Source organism: Centrocercus urophasianus, unplaced genomic scaffold (genome assembly GCF_019232065.1).
Source record: "Centrocercus urophasianus isolate 14NV4802_14NV808 unplaced genomic scaffold, USGS_Curo_1.0 seq_22, whole genome shotgun sequence".
Classification (NCBI taxonomy): Eukaryota; Metazoa; Chordata; class Aves; order Galliformes; family Phasianidae; genus Centrocercus; species Centrocercus urophasianus.
The window spans coordinates 18,731,292-18,747,376 of record NW_024884778.1 but is presented as its reverse complement, the minus strand read 5'-3'; the positions used below and the strand labels follow the sequence as shown (position 1 = coordinate 18,747,376).

Sequence of the window (16,085 nt, the reverse complement as noted above, 5' to 3'; positions counted from 1 at the left end):
GGGATATTCTCCCCAAACCAGGAGCTGCTCAATGCTGGGGTGCTGTGAAGGCTCATGGGGGCCAAGGGTCTGAACCAAGCACCTGCCTATGGTCAGTGCTATTTTCAACTGCTTCCTTGTGGCTCCAAGGCGTCCCTTTCCCTATGTGGGCCAAAAGCCCCCAGGGCAGTAAGGAGGCTGTGCTGTGCTGTAGCTGCCTGAATCTTTATTGAATAAAAGCTCTGGATACAGAGGACTTTCCCAGCTTGGGTGCTGCTCCCAGCTCTCTGGCCCTGCCAGGAGCATGACAGGGAGCAGCCCTGGGGCCACCGCAGCACAGTCCATCGAGCCCCACTCCATTGGGGCTGGAGAGGCAGCTGCTGCAGGAGGAGAGGAGCTGTGATTCTTTCCAGGGTCACCGCTCCACGAAGCCTGCTCCCTCCACTCTGTTGAGGATGGGTACCCACACAGGCGTTTGCTGAGAATTCTCCTGTGCTCGTACCGTTCTCTGCACTCCTCAGAGGGATGAACCAAGCCCCTGCAGGCTGCAAAACACCCCCTGGTGCCCGACAGGCCGTAACCTTGCCACCATTAGCCCCGTGGCACGGGGATTTGTGCGTGGATGGAAAGGAAGGAGGATGGAGTGGGACTCCCCAGCTCTCCCACTCCCTGTGCTGGGGACCGGCGGTGTCACCGGAGCTGCGATGCGCCCCACAGCCACCACGGTCCATCTGGGATGAAGGAGCTGCAGAGCATCCAGGCCGGAGCACTCAGTGCTGGCTCCGCTTGCGGTACAAGTAGGCGTTGCTCACCTGGTTCATCACCACCAGGCTGGTGAGCACGGGACACAGCATGGCCAGGTACCAGGCGGCCCCTCGGGCGGCAGCAGTGAACCACAGTGAGCACATGCCCAGCATCAGGCTGGCACAGCCCAGCAGGTACCCCACCAGCCCGGCTGTGGCGTGGTACAGCCGCAGCTTGCCCGGCGGCCAGCAGCCCGCCAGCTTGGGGTAGAGCAGCAGCAGCCCTCCGAGGCTCTGCGCGGCAAAGTACAGCACGGTCAGCAGCCCGGTGCGGCCGTGCCAGGTGCGCAGGTGCCCGGTGCCGTGCAGGTGCTTGTTGTAGGCCACCAGCCCCAGCCCCAGCGCCGCGCACAGCACCGCCAGCGCCTGCAGCGCCCAATGTGCCCGCGCCTTGGCCTTGCGGGACAGCCCGCGCAGCGGCGAGGCCTCCGGCGAGAACACGAGCAGCGCCTCGGTCATCAGCAGCGACACCTGCGGGCGGAGCGAGAGGGTCGGCGAAGCCCCCGGGCCCGGCCCCCGCCCCGCGGCTCGGGACTCACCGCCAGCGCCATCAGCAGCGGGTGCCAGGAGAACAGGCCTGCAAGGGAAGCGCCCGTCAGCGCTACCGCGCTACCGCGCTACCGCCCGGCCCCGCCGCCCCGCAGCCCCGCAGCCCCGCACTCACTGGAGCCGGGCCGCGCCAGCACGGCCACCCCGGCGGGCAGCCCCAGCGCCGCGGCGTGCGCGGCCGCGCCAGCGGCGGCGCGCAGCGAACGGAAGAGCCTTGAGTCGCTTTCGGCCGTCAGCGCCATGCTGGCGCCGGGAAACGGGAGGGCGAAGCGCGCGCAGCGATTGGACGAGGGAGCAGCCGCTCGGCTCCGGCGGCCCCGCCCCGGCCGGACCTCGCGTTCGCTGAGTGGTTGACAGGGTTGTCGCTCAAGGAGAGGGCCCCGCCCCCGAGGGGGCGGGGTGGAGGCGGGGTGCATGCGTGCTGTGGCCGGCCAGCTGCCGTACCCGGGCCGCCATGGGGGGCCGCATAGAGTGCGTGTTTTTCAGCGAGTTCCACCCCACGCTCGGGCCCAAAATCACCTACCAGGTGCGGGGAGGCGCGGCCTGAGGGTGGCTGCCGGCGGGGATGAACGACGGGGATTGGGAACGGTACACGGGGGGCGGCGATGGGGGCGTAACTGCTGCTGGATGGGCTCGGGTGCCGCGGGGAAACAGCGCCGGGGCAGCAGTGGTACCGGGGCAGCGGTGGTACCGGGGCAGCAGTGGCAGCAGTGGCAGCAGTGGCAGCAGTGGCAGCAGTGGCAGCAGTGGTAGCAGTGGTAGCAGTGGTGCCGGGGCCCGTCGGTTCTGCCTCCCGCAGTCCACCTCTCCTGCAGGTGCCCGAGGACTTCATCTCGCGGGAGCTGTTCGACACCGTGCAGGTGTACGTGATCACCAAGCCCGAGCTGCAGAACAAGCTCATCACTGTGTGAGTGCCGCTGTGAGGGAAGCGGGTGCCTGCCCGCAGCCCCAGCACTGGGCACAGCCCCTGTCCTCCCGCAGCACTGCCATGGAGAAGAAGCTGATCGGCTGCCCGGTGTGCATCGAGCACAAGAAGTACAGCCGCAACGCCCTGCTCTTCAACCTCGGCTTCGTCTGTGATGCGCGAGCCAAGGCCTGCGCGCTGGAGCCCATCGTCAAGAAGCTGGCGGGGTACCTCACCACACTGGAGGTGCGCCAGCCTCTGGCTGTGCTGAGTGGAGAGGGTTAGGGTGGGCAGTAGGGAAAGCTGCTGGACTGTGAGAGCGGTCAGACACTGCAACAGGCTTTCCAGAGGGCCGATTGGTGTCCCGCAGCCTGTCTGTGTTCATGAGGCATTTGGGCAATGCCCTCAGTTATGTGCTGTAGCTTGTGGTTATCCCTGAAGAGGTCAGATGCTTGGACTGAGTAGTCATGAAGGTCCCTGAAAGCTTCTTGCTTCTTGCTCCTCCCCCCCAGGAGGAGCTGGCACAATTTTCTCCCTTCTTTAGCTGGAAAGCGGTTTCATCTCTAATAAAGAGAGTAAACAGAAGCTGGTGCCTATTATGACCATCCTGCTGGAGGAGCTGAATGCTAAAGGAAAGTGCACCCTGCCCATAGGTAGGTACTGTGCATCAAGGGCAGAGTGGGGCTGGGGGGGGATGCTGCCCCGACACTTTGTCCTCACAGTCAGAGCCTGCCTGAGCCACCTTGGCTCAAAGGAATGGAGTTTTGGACAGAAACTCCTCTGCTCATGGGGCTTCCAGATGTTCTGGGGCTACTGATGGCAAGCTCCAGAGGTGTCTCTTGGAACTGAAGTTCATCTTCCCTCCAGATGAGTCAAACACCATCCACCTGAAGGTGATTGAACAGCGGCCAGACCCCCCCATTGTGCAGGAGTACGATGTGCCTGTCTTCACTCAGAACAAGGATGACTTCTTCAACTCCCAGTGGGACCTCACCACACAGCAGGTGCGTGCAGAGAGGGTGCTTGGGATGGGAACTACCCCGGAGCTTCGCATGGTCCCCAGCATAATTCAGTGTTTCCCACTTTGTGTTGGGACTGCAGATGACTCATTCGCCCAGTGTGCAGTGGGTTTTCACAGGCAGCAGGCTGCTGATATGGATGGCTCGTTATTTTGCTGTTTCACTCCCCACTTCCTCCTGCCTCCCCACTCTCAGATCCTGCCGTACATTGATGGGTTTCGGCACGTTCAGAAGATTTCTGCTGAAGCAGATGTGGAGCTGAACTTGGTGCGCATTGCCGTGCAGAACCTCCTGTGAGTGCAGTCATGGTGGGGGCTGCCCAAGGCGGGGGACCTCTGCTCCTCTCACCTTTCCCCTTGCCCTGCAGGTACTATGGGGTCGTCACACTCGTCTCCATACTTCAGGTGAGCTGATGCTTGTGCTTTGGGGAGGCTGTGCTGGGGGCACCCATCGATCCCCCAGAGCCATGGTGAAGCCAAGCCGCTTGTCACTTGCTCCTCAGTACTCCAACGTGTACTGCACCACACCAAAGGTCCAGGACATGGTGGATGACAAGTGCCTCCAGGAGGAGTGCCTGTCCTATGTCACCAAGCCAGGTGTGCTACAGCTGTGCTAAGCTCCAAATGCTTGGGAACGTGCCCATGGGGGCTGACAGCAGCACATCCCCACAGGGCACAAGCGAGCCAGCCTCCGTGACGTCTTCCAGCTGTACTGCGGCCTCAGCCCCGGTACCACGGTGCGGGACCTCATCTCCCGCTACACCCTGCAGCTGCAGCGCGTGGATGAGAGGTGCGAGCCCTGGGTGGTGGGGGCAGATGCGGAATGCTGAGGCAAAGGAGCGGGGGCTGCCTTAGGGCTCAGTGTCATGCTCACCCCCAGGAGACTCATCCAGTTCGGGCTGATGAAGGGGCTCATCCGGCGGCTGCAGAAGTACCCGGTGAAGGTGGCACAGGACGAGCGTAGCCTTCCGGCCCGTCTCTACACAGGGTGCCACAGCTACGATGAGATCTGCTGCAAGACGGGTGAGTGAGCCACCCTACCTCGCCTCTGCGAGCTCCCAAACCACGTGTGTTTGGAGCGTCCCGAACACGCGGGGGCAGAGATGCTTAGGCAGCGTTAGGAGGGAGGGGGGGTGCGGCCCCCGGCGATCAGCACCCCCTTTTCACCCTAGGCATGAGTTACAAGGAGCTGGACGAGCGCCTGGAGAACGACCCGAACATCATCGTGTGCTGGAAGTGACGGAGCCGGCCCGGCCGGGGTGCGCGCCGCGTGTGTCCCCGCGTGCCCGCGTCCGCCTGCGCGCGTACCGCAGCCTGCTGGCACTCCTCCGCGCCTCCAGGGGGCGCCAGAGGCTCTAGCGCGCCTCAAAGGGAGTTCTGGAGACCCCTCTCACCAGCGGCGCCGCCGTAGCCATAGCGACGCCACCGACGCCATGGCCGCCGCGGAGCCGCTGTCGCCCGCCGAGGCCGAGGCGCTGGTGCGGGCCTTGCGTGGCACCGAGCTGCGGGACGCCGGCGGGAAAGGGTGCGGGAAGCGGGCCCCGCTCTAGGGCGGCCACGCGGGGCCTGGAAGGGGAGAGGGGGGCGGGGGTATCGATTTGAGATGTCCCCCTCCTGAGGTGATGGGGGGCTTCAGCAGAGCATGGGGGTGAGGAGGGACGGGGCAGTGAGGGGAAACATTCCCTCACAGGGAGTGGTGGGTTTGGGGATCACCAGAGGGCCTTGGAATGGGTAAGGAGGGGCCTCAGGTAGTGGGGCACCCGGAAGGTGTGGGGGGGTGTAGAGGATGAGGAGCTGACGTTTGAGGTATCGCCCATGGTGGGAGGTGGGGTCTCCTGGATGGGGTGCAAGGGGGTGTCGTGGCAGACCCAGAGGGCCCTGTGGATTGGAGGTGTAAATGTGAGGTTTTCACTCATGTTGGGAGGTGGGAGGGGTGTTTTGTGGCCCCCTGAGCATCTGTGTGGGACTGCGGGCTGAGGAGGGGCACTCAGGGTGACCTGGCTGTCTTGCAGGTGGCTTCGGCAGCATGAGTATGTGGAGAAGCTGAACATGCACGCTATCCTGAGTGCCTCTGCCGGCCAGGAGCAGCTCCTCATCGAGCTGCTCGTCAGCCACTCCAAGGTGAGCACAGGGGCAGCCGACTCTGCCAAGACCAGGCCCTGCTGCCCAGCCTCATCTCTTGGCTTGGTCCTGCTCAGGGGGAAACACACTGGTGGGCACCCTGCTTCTTCTTGGGCCGGGCTGCAGAAGCTGGGCTTCTCCCACCTGAGCAGTGAGGGTGCCCATGATTTGTCCTTCACGAACCTTGTGGCCCTGATATTTCTCACTGGGTTTCTTCTTTGTGACAAAGCCATGAACTGCGTCAGGAGGGACGGGGTGTGCTGCAGGTAGCGGGTGGGTGTGACAGAGGGCTTTGTGCCAGGCTCTCAGCCTCCAGCTGCATCTGATTTTGGAACAAACTGTCGATGGCGAAGAATCTGCTGGAGAAGATGTCGGACTGGTGGTTTGCCATTGTTGCTTTTCAAAAAACATTAAAAGCCAAGCTGTGGTATTCCTGCCTATTGTTCTCTGGTTCCTCCCTGGACAATGTTTGCCATGACCCTTCTGATTGCAGCTCTCTGTCCCGTACCTGGGAGGGCTCAGCCCCAGCATGGTCTGGGCTGCTCAGGGACATCTGGGGCCCTGTCTCTGCCCGGTCCTTGGTCTTCCCCTTCATAACCCAAGCATCACTCTCTGCCTTTCTCTGCTCTCTGAGGCCAGAGACTCAGTAGAAAGCTGTTGATTTCAGATGCCTTCCTACTCAGGACAACTCCAAAATCTGCATTATTGAACGCAGGTGATAAAACTGCTGTTCTTCCTTCAAATGTGATTGTTGTATTGGGAAACAGCAGATTTGCCTGAGCCCTTTGCTGTCACAGCTTTCCTGCTTGTGCACTGCAATGGAGATGTGTTGCTCTTCACTTGCTGGGCACAGCGTCTGTGAAGGGAAGGCTCGAAAACTGGTTGTATAAGAAAGTAAATTGGTCCTGTGCCACGTGCCTCAGGAACAAAACAGGCATGGGGTGCTGTGCACCAGCCTGGTCCTCTGCCTCACATGGGCCTGAAAGGCTGTGCTCCTGTCCAGATTCCTGTTCTCATCGGAGAGCTGATCTCAGCGGAGCTCTGGAAGCACAAGGTCTTTCCCGTGCTGTGCCGGCTTGAGGATTTCCACCCACGCAGCACTTTCCCCATCTACGTGGTGGTGAGTGGAGGGGGCAGCAGGGACAGGAGCTGGGCATGCAGTGGGGCAGTCCTGGGGACCACCGAGGCACTGGGGCAGGCAGCGAGGGCTGGTGGCAGTGCTCAGCTGGTGCTCCGCCACATGATGGCCTCAGCCCTTTGTAGTGTTCCTCAGAAATCCGTGTGGGTGCTTGGGTCACCCTGCCAGCTCTGAAATGTGGTGCTGGATATGCATTGTGACAGGAACAGGAATGAGAGAACTGCCCATCTCCTGGAGCTGCGGGAGAGCTGAGTAAACCGCAGAATCAGTTCATTGGCTGGAAGTGGGGCAGACACCGCTACCTTTATTGCACTGAAGTTCTCAGATTTGTGATTTTACCTCTCAGCAGGCTGAGATGCTGCTGTGGACAACAGGTTCTGTAGCTGTTGGATAACTTCCCTGCAGGACTGTGCTTTGTCTGCTGAAGTCTAACACAGCCTTGGCGGTTTTGACAGACCCTGTTATGTCATTGCTGTTCCTGCAACCTGGAGCAGCTCCTCAGCGCCTGAAAAACCAGATGACAAGTACCCTGGATCTGCCTAATCTCACACCACCCTTCTTGGAGAGGCACCAAAGCTTTTTAGGGAGCACTGAAGTTTGAAGTTCCCATCCCTGCTCCCAGGCAGCAGTGCCCCAGGGGTAACTGCCCCTCTTGGAGCACTGCTTTTCTCCAGTGTTTCTAACCACAGCTTAAGTGCCTCCAAGCTAAAAAAAATAAATAGTTTTTTTCTTACTGAGAGCAGCAGTCCCTTGGGCCACTCCTGTCAAGAGTGATTCAGGAACTTTCCTTCTCTCTGGAGGGCTGCTACCCTGGAGCTAAGACAAATCTAACCCAAAGCTGAGGAGTTTTAGCCAATTTTCAATCAGATCAACATCTTGCTGGGGAAAGGTGGTATTTTCCCTTGACAGCTGCGTATCTGCAGCATTGCTGCAGGGCAACCTCATAGAATCTCAGACTCAGGACAAGCTGTCCATGCTGCCTTTTGGCCACAGCAGCTGCTTTGGAGGGAAAGAGCCCCACACTCCATTCCTACCCCCCACCAGCTGCCTCCTGCTGTTTTCCCCCCTCAGCTGCATCACGAAGCCTCCATCATCAACCTCCTGGAGACGGTTTTTTTTCACAAGGTAAGCAGCGTGTTCAAGCTCAACTTAGCATAAAGGCATGCAGGCTACAGGGGACTGACTGTGAATCTCTGAACGTCTTGTTATGGCCAAGGAGATCTGTGAGTCGGCAGAGGACAGCATTCTGGATTTAATCGATTACTGCCATCGAAAACTGACCCTGCTCGCAGCTCGAAGTGCCAGCGGACAGGCAGTGACCCAGCAGGAGCTCCGTCCCGAGGAGCTGCCCAGTCCTTCGTCCATGCAGGTGAGCCAAGTGCTGTGGCAGAGGCGGTGGGCAGCCTGCAGAGGCGCAGAGGGTCTGTCTTACAGAGAACACCTTGGCTGCAGCACCAGCACCTCCTGCCCTTCTTGTGGCAGCCTGGTGTTTGCAGTGCTCTGTGCTGAGCTCAGGCTGCCTGCTGCTCTCTCCACCTTGCTACTGTGCTTCCTCCCTGTCTCATTGCAGTGCCAGCTTGAGGTTCCCTGCAAGACAGATTTTGAGCTGGGGGAACCCTGGAGAGCTGATAATAAGGCTAAGGAATGAATGCAGGGGGTTGGGCCATTTGCTGGAGTGGTTGATTACATCTCCATGGAGCTTGTGAAACCACCTGAGCTCGGGCTGCCACTGTAGCCAGCCAGGGTTAACCATGAAAGTGATCCCTGCATCTATCTGTGTATGATATAACTGGGAGTTGCCCTAATGCATTTCCAGCCTACTTCCTCAGTCCTCTAAGCAATTCCTCCTGTTAGTGCTGCTTTGCAGCAAGCCCCGGCTGCTCCTGCTCGGGTGTACCAGGGCAGCTGTGCTCATGTGTGCTGTGGGAGCTCATTTTGCTTCTCAGCACTGAATTTTTTCTCCCACAACTCTGCAGATCGTGAGGAGTGTCTGAAGAAATGGACTTAAAGCAATAGCCTGCATACTTGGCAGTGCTTCCTTCTGCATCCATCCTTTGGTTTGCTGCCCAAGCACGTGTTCCTCTTCCAGAAAAGGGGAGGAAATGAAAGGTTCATGAGCACAATAGGGATTTTTTTTCCAGGAAATGTTTTCCCAGCTTGAGGCAGGGTGCTTTCAGTGTGTGCTTTGAGGTGACTTGGAGAAAAATGATCCTTTCAAGCTAGTAGGGCTCTGAAAAGCACTAGCTGCCCAAGGAGCCTGGCTTTCCACACTTCATCCCAGCCCCTCCTGACTTAACATACAGTGATTCCATATTAAAAAGCAGCTTCTGCCCTCTCCTGTGCTGCGTCCTTTATGGCTGTGTGCTGTGGTGGCCACGGAGCAGCCCAAAGCATGGACAGTCCCTGTGTTACGGTGGCAGAGATGAGGTCCAGCTGCCAGCAGGAGCCATAGAGAAGCAGGGCTCCTTCATGCAGCCTCATGCGTGCTCCCGCATGGGGCACTGGCGTGGGGAAAGCAGGGAGAAGTCACTGCAGGAATGTAGAAGGAAGTTGTTGCATGGGTATTTTATAGGAACACAAATGGCTTAAGATGGGAGCTGCTGGGCTCAGCTCTGCATGCACAGCCGTGAGCCGATGAGCTTGTCTGGACTGGAGAGGAGGAGCAGGCCTCACACAGGGTGTGTGGAGGACGGAAGCTGTGCACACACTGCCCAGAGGCCAAATGGCCTAGCTGGGGGGCTGGCATAACACTGGGAGGGATTTTGCCTGGCCATAAGCTGGAGAGGAGAGGCAGAGCCAGAGAGGCAGGTCAAGAATTGCTGCTGTGCCATGGCCAAGTTTCTCCTCCTTCTATTGGTCATACAGATTCCCCCTCCCACAACCTCACCTGTCTGCAGGGCCACAAGGCAGTGCCAGAGAAGATGCCTGTAAGGGACAGGGGCAGGAGGGATGCACTAGAGCAGGCTGCAGGCACTGCTGTCCCTGCTCTGGCAACAGGCAGTGCTGCTGCAGTCCAGATGAGGACTGGAGTTTGTTTTGCAGGGGTTTGGTTTCCTCCCCAATCTGTGGTCGCTGATGTGCAGCCAACGAGCTGCCTCTTTGTTGCTCTTGGGAAACAGGGCCTGAACTCCCAACTGTGCTTCTCCCCTCCACAGGAGCTGCAGAAGCAGGCGGAGATGATGGAGTTTGAGATTTCCCTAAAAGCGCTGTCCGTTCTGCGGTTCATCACTGACCAGGTGGGCAGGTAGGTGCCCAGGCATGGCAGAGAATGGGCCCCGAGTGCTGTTTGAGATTCCTGTGATTCTCAGCCCAGCTCTGCTCCCGGACACCTCCTGCAGCTGGCTGCAGCAGCAGTGGCACTGTCCCGAGGGCAAACACAGCAGCACTCCACCCTACTCTGTGGCACTCAGTGGGAAATGGAGCTGCTCTTACCGTCACTGTTTTTCTCCCATCTCTCCCAGTTGCCTCAGGGAGAGCTTGTATCCGTTTTGGTATTTGCTTGAGAGCGCCATCTCCCCTTTCTGTTAAATCTCCAGTTTGCCCCTGAGCGCGCTGACACGGATGCTGAACACCCACAACCTGCCCTGCCTCCTCGTCGAGCTGGTGGAGCACTGCCCGTGGAGCTGCCGTGAAGCAGGTATGGGTCGTGCCCTGTGCAGCCTTGCTGGGACCTGCACCTACCGGTAGCTCTTCTGCAGGAGCCCTGGCAGCCCCACTCCTCTGCACCCAGGTGCATCCCCCCCTTCCTCCTTGCATCCCTCTGAGCAGCAGTGCGGTGGAAAATGGCACAATCCACTGCAGGCCTATGAGGGGAAAGCATCTTAGCAGGAGTTCACAGTATAGGTAAGGGAGGAAGAGATGCTGGGAAGCACATGGCTCCATGCGTGCTGAGGAGCCCAGCTGGACGTGGGAACTTTCCTTCCTCCAGCCAGGAAATGCATCCCTTCTCTCTGCATGCATGCTCAGAGTCAGAGGGAACTTTGATCCAAGGTCCTGAGGGAGGGACTGGAAAGAAACCAGAATGCAAAGGCATTTCCAGGCTGTGCAGATGCAGGGTTACATCCTCCTCCATTCCCTGGGGCAGCGCATTAGCTTGTTCTGTAACTTCTGTTATAGTTGTGCTACTTCTGGCTTTCACTGGCAGAAGTACCTCAGGAAGAGTGGGTTCTGGCCATGCTGACATTCCAAAACATGCCTCTGCAGCAGCTCTGCTGCTATGGTGTGCGTTCCCCCACCATCTACCAGTGTTCTTCAGTCTTAGCCAGTACAGAGAGTGACAGGGATCTTTCAGTTCCTGCCACAACCATATCACTTTAAGATGTGTTCTTAATGCTTTCTGTGCTCTCTAAAATACTGTCCTTGCACCAAGCAGGCACCCTGCTGTGCCACTGGGCAGACAGAAACAGAGGGGTTTGCCTGAGCCTGGGTGAGGAAGCGGATGAAGGGCAGCATCCAACCCCAGAGCCCTGTTTCCTGGGGCAGCTCTGTCTCTCCCTGGAGCCCTGTGTTCTTTTGTCCCTCAGGCAAGTTCAAGAAGTTTGAGAACGGCACATGGCACGTGGTGCCCCCTGAAGACCAGATGAAGATGACTAAGCTTGATGGGCAGGTGTGGCTCGCCCTCCTTAACCTCCTGCTCAGCCCGGAATGCCAGCACAAATACCACTTTGATGGCTTCAACAAGAGCCAGCTCCTTAAGGTAGGCTTCCTGGAGGACAGTGGTGTGAGAGCAGCAGTGCAGTGCTTGGGACTCCCGGGAGTTGCTTTGCCAGTGCCCCACAGTCCCTGCTCGTGCTGTGCTGCTTGCCCTGTGCACATGCAGAGCCCTCGAGTCTCATAACCCTGCTCTGGCTCCCTTGTCCTGACCTCTCTCTGTTTGCTCTTTCCCTGCATGGCTGCAGCTCCGTGCATTCCTGACAGACGTCCTCCTGGACCAGCTGCCCAACCTGGTGGAGATGCAGAGATTTCTGAGCCACCTGGCAGTGACAGAGCCAGCTCCTCCAAAGAAGGATCTTGTTCTGGAGCAGGCATGTGGTGACTTCTTTCATCTCTCCTGCTGATCTCTTTTAAGCCTGGTCACTCCCTACCCCTTTTTCCTTCAGCCGAGTCCTGCTCTGGGGAAGCTGTGCCCCAGAATAGCAGCCAAGCACCCATTCCACTGTGGCACCCTCACTGCTGGAAACTGTTTGCAAAGAGAGGGCAGATCACTGCCCCAGCTCAACTGCTGGCATGTCAGTGGGCAGGGGCAGGACACTGGAGACCTCATCCAGGCTGCTACCCTTCTCTGCATCTCTGCCTTTGGGCTTGCGTGGCTTCTGCCTGCGCCAAGGACAGGCAGGGGGAGCCAGCTGGAGGCACTCACACAGACTCCACTCTCTACCCAGCAAGAGTGAACTCACTCCTTGTCACGAAGCCAAATGGAGAAAAGTTATTTTTCCATTTGACTTCTCTCAAAGCAGCCTCCTCCCCTTCCAGGCTTGGCTATTTTTGCTTGGCATGGGCCATCAGCGCTGTTTGAAGCAGCATCCTCCTCCCCACGTGCTGCTCTTGGCTGGTGCTTTCCCTTTCACAGCAACAAGCCCTTCCCTTGGTGATCATATTTGGGGAAGTGATGGGTGGAAAAATCTGCTCAGACGAACGGCTGCAGAGCACTGGGTTCATGCTGCTGCCGCAGCCCCAGCTGGCAGAGCGTGAGGATGGTGGGTCTGCCTGGGAGCTGGGTTTTGCCTATTTCACCTAATGCTCACTGCCTTGTTGGACGAGTCGCTCTGTTCCGTGTGTACCCACAAGCACGTGCTGCACTGCTCTGCTCCCTGTGCCCCGGGCTAGCTGCCCTCCTGTCCCTGCCTGCTCTGGCTGCCATCTCCCACTCTGCCTCTCCCACCAGGTGCCTGTCATCTGGGACCACATCCTCAAGAAGAACACGGGCAAGTGGGAGGCCATCGCCAAGCACCAGGTGAAGCACGCCTTCAGCCCCACCGAGGAAGAGCTGAAGCTGCAGGCACGCAGGTGAGGCCCCGCTCCGTGCCTTTGTCACCAGGTCCCAGGGAGCGGGGCCGCAGCTGTGGCAGCGTGCTGCTTGCTGCCCCTTCCTTGTGCGCAGTCCCCCCTCCCGTCCCGCTGCAGGTGGGCGCAGACGTACAGCCTGGACGTGCTGGAGGCCCTCGCCCCCGACAAACCCCGGTGCCGGGTGTGCGGTGTGGAGGCGGCCAAGCGGTGCTCTCGCTGCAGGAATGAGTGGTACTGCACACGGTGAGGCACCTGCAGCTCCCCCTGCCCGTTCTCTGAGCCTTACAGCAGCTTGACGAGCCCAGGGACGGGGTGCATCCCCCCGGGCTCTGCAGACAGGGCACGGCCCTGATGCGCGGCTCCCCCCGCAGGGCATGCCAGGTCCAGCACTGGCAGAAGCACCGCACCGCCTGCGACCTGCTGGCCCGGGCGTCAGGCAGTGCAGGTACTCTGTGAGCAGGGCAAGGTCTGACCTGCAGCACAGCAAGGCCCGGTTCTCCTTGGAGAAAAGCCCTGTAGCAGCATGCAGGCAGGCTCACAGCCCTTCTCCCTGGTAGCCTCATGGGGCTCAGCCTCCCTGTCACCACCCCCCCTCCTACTGCACCCTGCAGGAGCTCGGCTCCCCCTCTTGTCTCCTCTTTGAAGACAATAAACCACTTCCTTCCCTCCCTCACACCCAGGGAGAGGTTTGTGTGTGTTGCTTTTTACCCTGTGCGACAACAGGAAGCCTGGAGAACTTGAAAAAAGAGCGACCAAAGGTTGGAAACAGGGATCAAAATGGCCAAACTTGCCATCATTGAGGCATGGGCTCACTCTTGCTTCAAGCTCCTCGAGGCAGCGGGACGAGAAGGGCTCAGCATCACCTCCCACTGTTAGAGCAGCAGGGGGTGTTGAGGGGGGCAGAGGATGTGGTTAGCGTGGAGCTGAGCGAGCAGGCGTGCTCCTGGGGCTTTGTTAGCTGCCCCTGTAGGGTCCAGAGCTGAGTGCAGAAAGGAATTGTAGAATACCCCCAGCTAGAGGAGACCTGATGGCATCACCAAGTCCAATGCCCAGCCCCACACTGCATCGCCCAAATATTAACGTCTGTGAGCAGTGTCCAAATGCCCCTTGAGCTCCAGCAGCTCAGGGCTGTGAGCACTTCTGTAGGGGGAAAAAGAATAGCCTGGGAAGGATTTTTTTGATGCTTCCCCCTCTGCTTTCATCTGAAGGGACTTCAGCACTGAGGCTCAATCCCCTGGGTGTTGTGTGGTCTCAGGGTACCCGGGAGGATGCCGGTGGAGTTACAGGAGCACTGGAGCAGTGGGCTCGGGGCAGGCAGGCTCCCCATGGTGCAGTCCCCGTGCCTGCGGGGCTGGGAGCTCGGCTTTGCCTCTCCCCCTGCGCTCTGAATAGCGGCGGTGGAGGCGGCAGCAGCCGGGCCTTTGCGTTTTCTGGTGGAGCCGGCCAGGAGGACGGGGCCGTTCGCAGCCGGCCGGGCCCCGCGGTGCTCGTTTCCGTGGGGCGGTGTGGGGAGGAAAGGACCCGTCTGCCCCCGCACGGAGCTCGGGGCTGACGGCAGCCGTTCCAGGGCAGCCCTCGGCGGGGAAACTGAGGCGCGGAGCGGGGCTGCCCCGGGCTGCGGGGAACGGGGCCGGCCCGTACCCCCCCCACATCCCCCTCCACTCCCCGTCCCCGCCTCCAGCCCGCCCCGCCGGGCGCAGCCAGCGGAGCCGCCGCCACTCCATCGGCCCTCGCCGGGGCTCTGCCTCAGTTTCCCCCGCGGGGCGGCCGCTCCCGGCCCGGCCCCCGCCCCGCCGTGCAGCGCAACGCCCCGGACCATGGAGCTGATCGAGCTGCGGGAGCTGCAGCCCGAGCCGCGGCCGGGCCGGGGCCGCCTGGAGCGAACCAACGCGCTGCGCATCAGCCCGGCCCGCCGGCACGGCCCCGGAGCGAGGCCCGAGCCCAGGCCGGCGGCAGCACCGAGCACCGGGCATCGCTTCGAGCCCCGGCGCCGCGGGCTCCACACTTGGTGCGACCTCTGCGGGGACTTCGTCTGGGGAGGCGGTAGGAAGAGCCTCCAGTGCCGCCGTGAGTACCGCTCCCTGCGCTGCCGGGCAGGCGTCCCGGAGCCGAGCATCCCCCCGGGCACTGGGCATCTTCCCTGGACGCTGGATGTCCCGGCGCCGAGCATCCCGGTACCATGTATCTCCCTGGGTACTGGCTTTTCTGGGATCGGGTATCCTGGTACCACGCATCCCCCTGGGCGCTGGGCATCCCAGTACCGAGCATTTCCCCAGGCACCGAGCATCCCAGTACCGAGTATAGGGCATCCCCCCCCTGGCTCCAGGCATCGGGTATCCCGGTATCAGACCCCACCACTCTGAGCATGGGGCACCCCAGTACTAGGTTAATACTACAAAGCATGGGCATAGTAATAGGGAACATCCCCTTGGGTACCAGGTGTCCCAGTGCTGAGCCTCCTGGCACCAGACATCCCCACCGAGCATCCTGGTAGCAGCCAGGGTGTGGGCACCTGGCATCAAACATTCCCTGAGGCACTGAGCACCCCAGTACTGAGCATCTCTGCCCAGGGCACCCGCACTGGGTACCAAGCATCCCAGGCACTGAGCTCCTCAGTGCTGAGTACTGCCACCAAAATGAAAACTGCAGCCCCAGTACTGGACATCCACCCAGGGCACGGGCATCCTAGTACTGAGCATCCTGGTCCTTGGAACCTGGTACTGAGCATTCCTACTGGGCATCCTGGTTCCAAGCATTCCAGTACCAACCATCCCAGTACTGAGCACCCGGTACCATCTCCCTTGGCATGGGTATCCTGGTATCAAGGATACCCCTGGCTCAACCACCAGGCATCCCATTGCTGGGTGCCCCCACTGTGTAACCCAGGCAGGGGACACGGGCACCTTAGTACTGCCCAGCAGCACCGAGTGCCATGTGGGTGCTGGCCCCGGGTGCCTTGGTACAGTGTGGGCAGGTGGCACAGGCGGTGCACAGGGTGTGCTGGGGCCGTTGTGCCCACGGTGCCCTCTGCCCCCAGACTGCAGCTTCACCTGCCACTACCGCTGCCGGGCCCTCGTGCGGCTGGACTGCAGCGGCCCCCCAGGCACTGGGGATGAGGACGATGGCAGCGAGCAGGAGCTGGAAAAGGACACGAATGTGGTATGGGACCACGGGGATGGAGGGAGTGGGGTGGACACGGCGGGAGAGGGGAAAGCCCAGGCTGGGCCATGCCAAGCCAAGGCGCACCATGCCATGCCAAGAGACGCCGTGCAATGCCACGCTACAGCACACTGTGCCATGCCACACTATGTGCTGCTGTGCCACCCTGCGCCGTGCTGAGCTATGCCGTGCCGAGCTATGCCGTGCCGTGCCGTGCTATGCCGTGCCGTGCCATGCTATGCCATGCTGAGCTATGCCGTGCCGAGCTATGCCGTGCCGAGCTATGCCGTGCCCTGCCGTGCTATGCCATGCTGAGCAATGCCGTGCCGAGCTATGCCGTGCCGTGCTATGCCGTGCCATGCTGAGCTATGCCGTGCTGTGCTATGCCGTGCCATGCTGAGCTATGCC

General features: G+C 60.3%; 4 protein-coding genes across 6 annotated transcripts; 3 read left to right on the top strand and 1 right to left on the bottom strand.

Annotated features, from left to right (window-relative positions):
• Nucleotides 1-183: 183 nt before the first annotated feature.
• Nucleotides 184-1,573, bottom strand: LOC122162743 (transmembrane reductase CYB561D2). Its single transcript, XM_042823368.1, has 3 exons — nt 1,447-1,573; nt 1,322-1,359; nt 184-1,253 (listed from the first exon to the last, which is right to left on the bottom strand). The coding sequence occupies exons 1-3, from the start codon at nt 1,571-1,573 to the stop codon at nt 750-752; spliced, it is 669 nt and encodes a 222-aa protein (XP_042679302.1). The 3' UTR covers nt 184-749.
• Nucleotides 1,574-1,731: 158 nt separating this feature from the next.
• Nucleotides 1,732-5,804, top strand: NPRL2 (NPR2 like, GATOR1 complex subunit). Of its 3 annotated transcripts, none has more exons than XR_006169677.1 (13): nt 1,732-1,857; nt 2,147-2,238; nt 2,313-2,481; nt 2,780-2,888; nt 3,103-3,239; nt 3,450-3,547; nt 3,622-3,658; nt 3,757-3,850; nt 3,926-4,043; nt 4,134-4,276; nt 4,426-4,512; nt 5,266-5,374; nt 5,676-5,804. XR_006169677.1 is itself a non-coding variant. In XM_042823356.1 (12 exons), the coding sequence occupies exons 1-11, from the start codon at nt 1,786-1,788 to the stop codon at nt 4,491-4,493; spliced, it is 1,137 nt and encodes a 378-aa protein (XP_042679290.1). In that variant the 5' UTR covers nt 1,732-1,785; the 3' UTR covers nt 4,494-4,512; nt 5,266-5,804. The 3 variants fall into 3 exon arrangements, 1 of the variants encoding a protein (XP_042679290.1); XR_006169676.1 differs by having other exon boundaries at nt 5,604-5,804; XM_042823356.1 differs by having other exon boundaries at nt 5,266-5,804.
• A 1,614-nt stretch (nt 5,805-7,418) lies between these two features.
• Nucleotides 7,419-13,193, top strand: ZMYND10 (zinc finger MYND-type containing 10). Its single transcript, XM_042823369.1, has 9 exons — nt 7,419-7,637; nt 7,729-7,881; nt 9,668-9,756; nt 10,049-10,149; nt 11,036-11,208; nt 11,411-11,536; nt 12,397-12,518; nt 12,636-12,761; nt 12,890-13,193. The coding sequence occupies exons 2-9, from the start codon at nt 7,876-7,878 to the stop codon at nt 12,972-12,974; spliced, it is 828 nt and encodes a 275-aa protein (XP_042679303.1). The 5' UTR covers nt 7,419-7,637; nt 7,729-7,875; the 3' UTR covers nt 12,975-13,193.
• A 1,142-nt stretch (nt 13,194-14,335) lies between these two features.
• On the top strand, nt 14,336-15,897 carry RASSF1 (Ras association domain family member 1). The gene is made up of 2 exons (XM_042823370.1): nt 14,336-14,585; nt 15,556-15,897. Exons 1-2 carry the CDS (start codon nt 14,336-14,338, stop codon nt 15,855-15,857), a joined length of 552 nt encoding a protein of 183 aa, XP_042679304.1. The 3' UTR covers nt 15,858-15,897.
• Nucleotides 15,898-16,085: the final 188 nt, after the last annotated feature.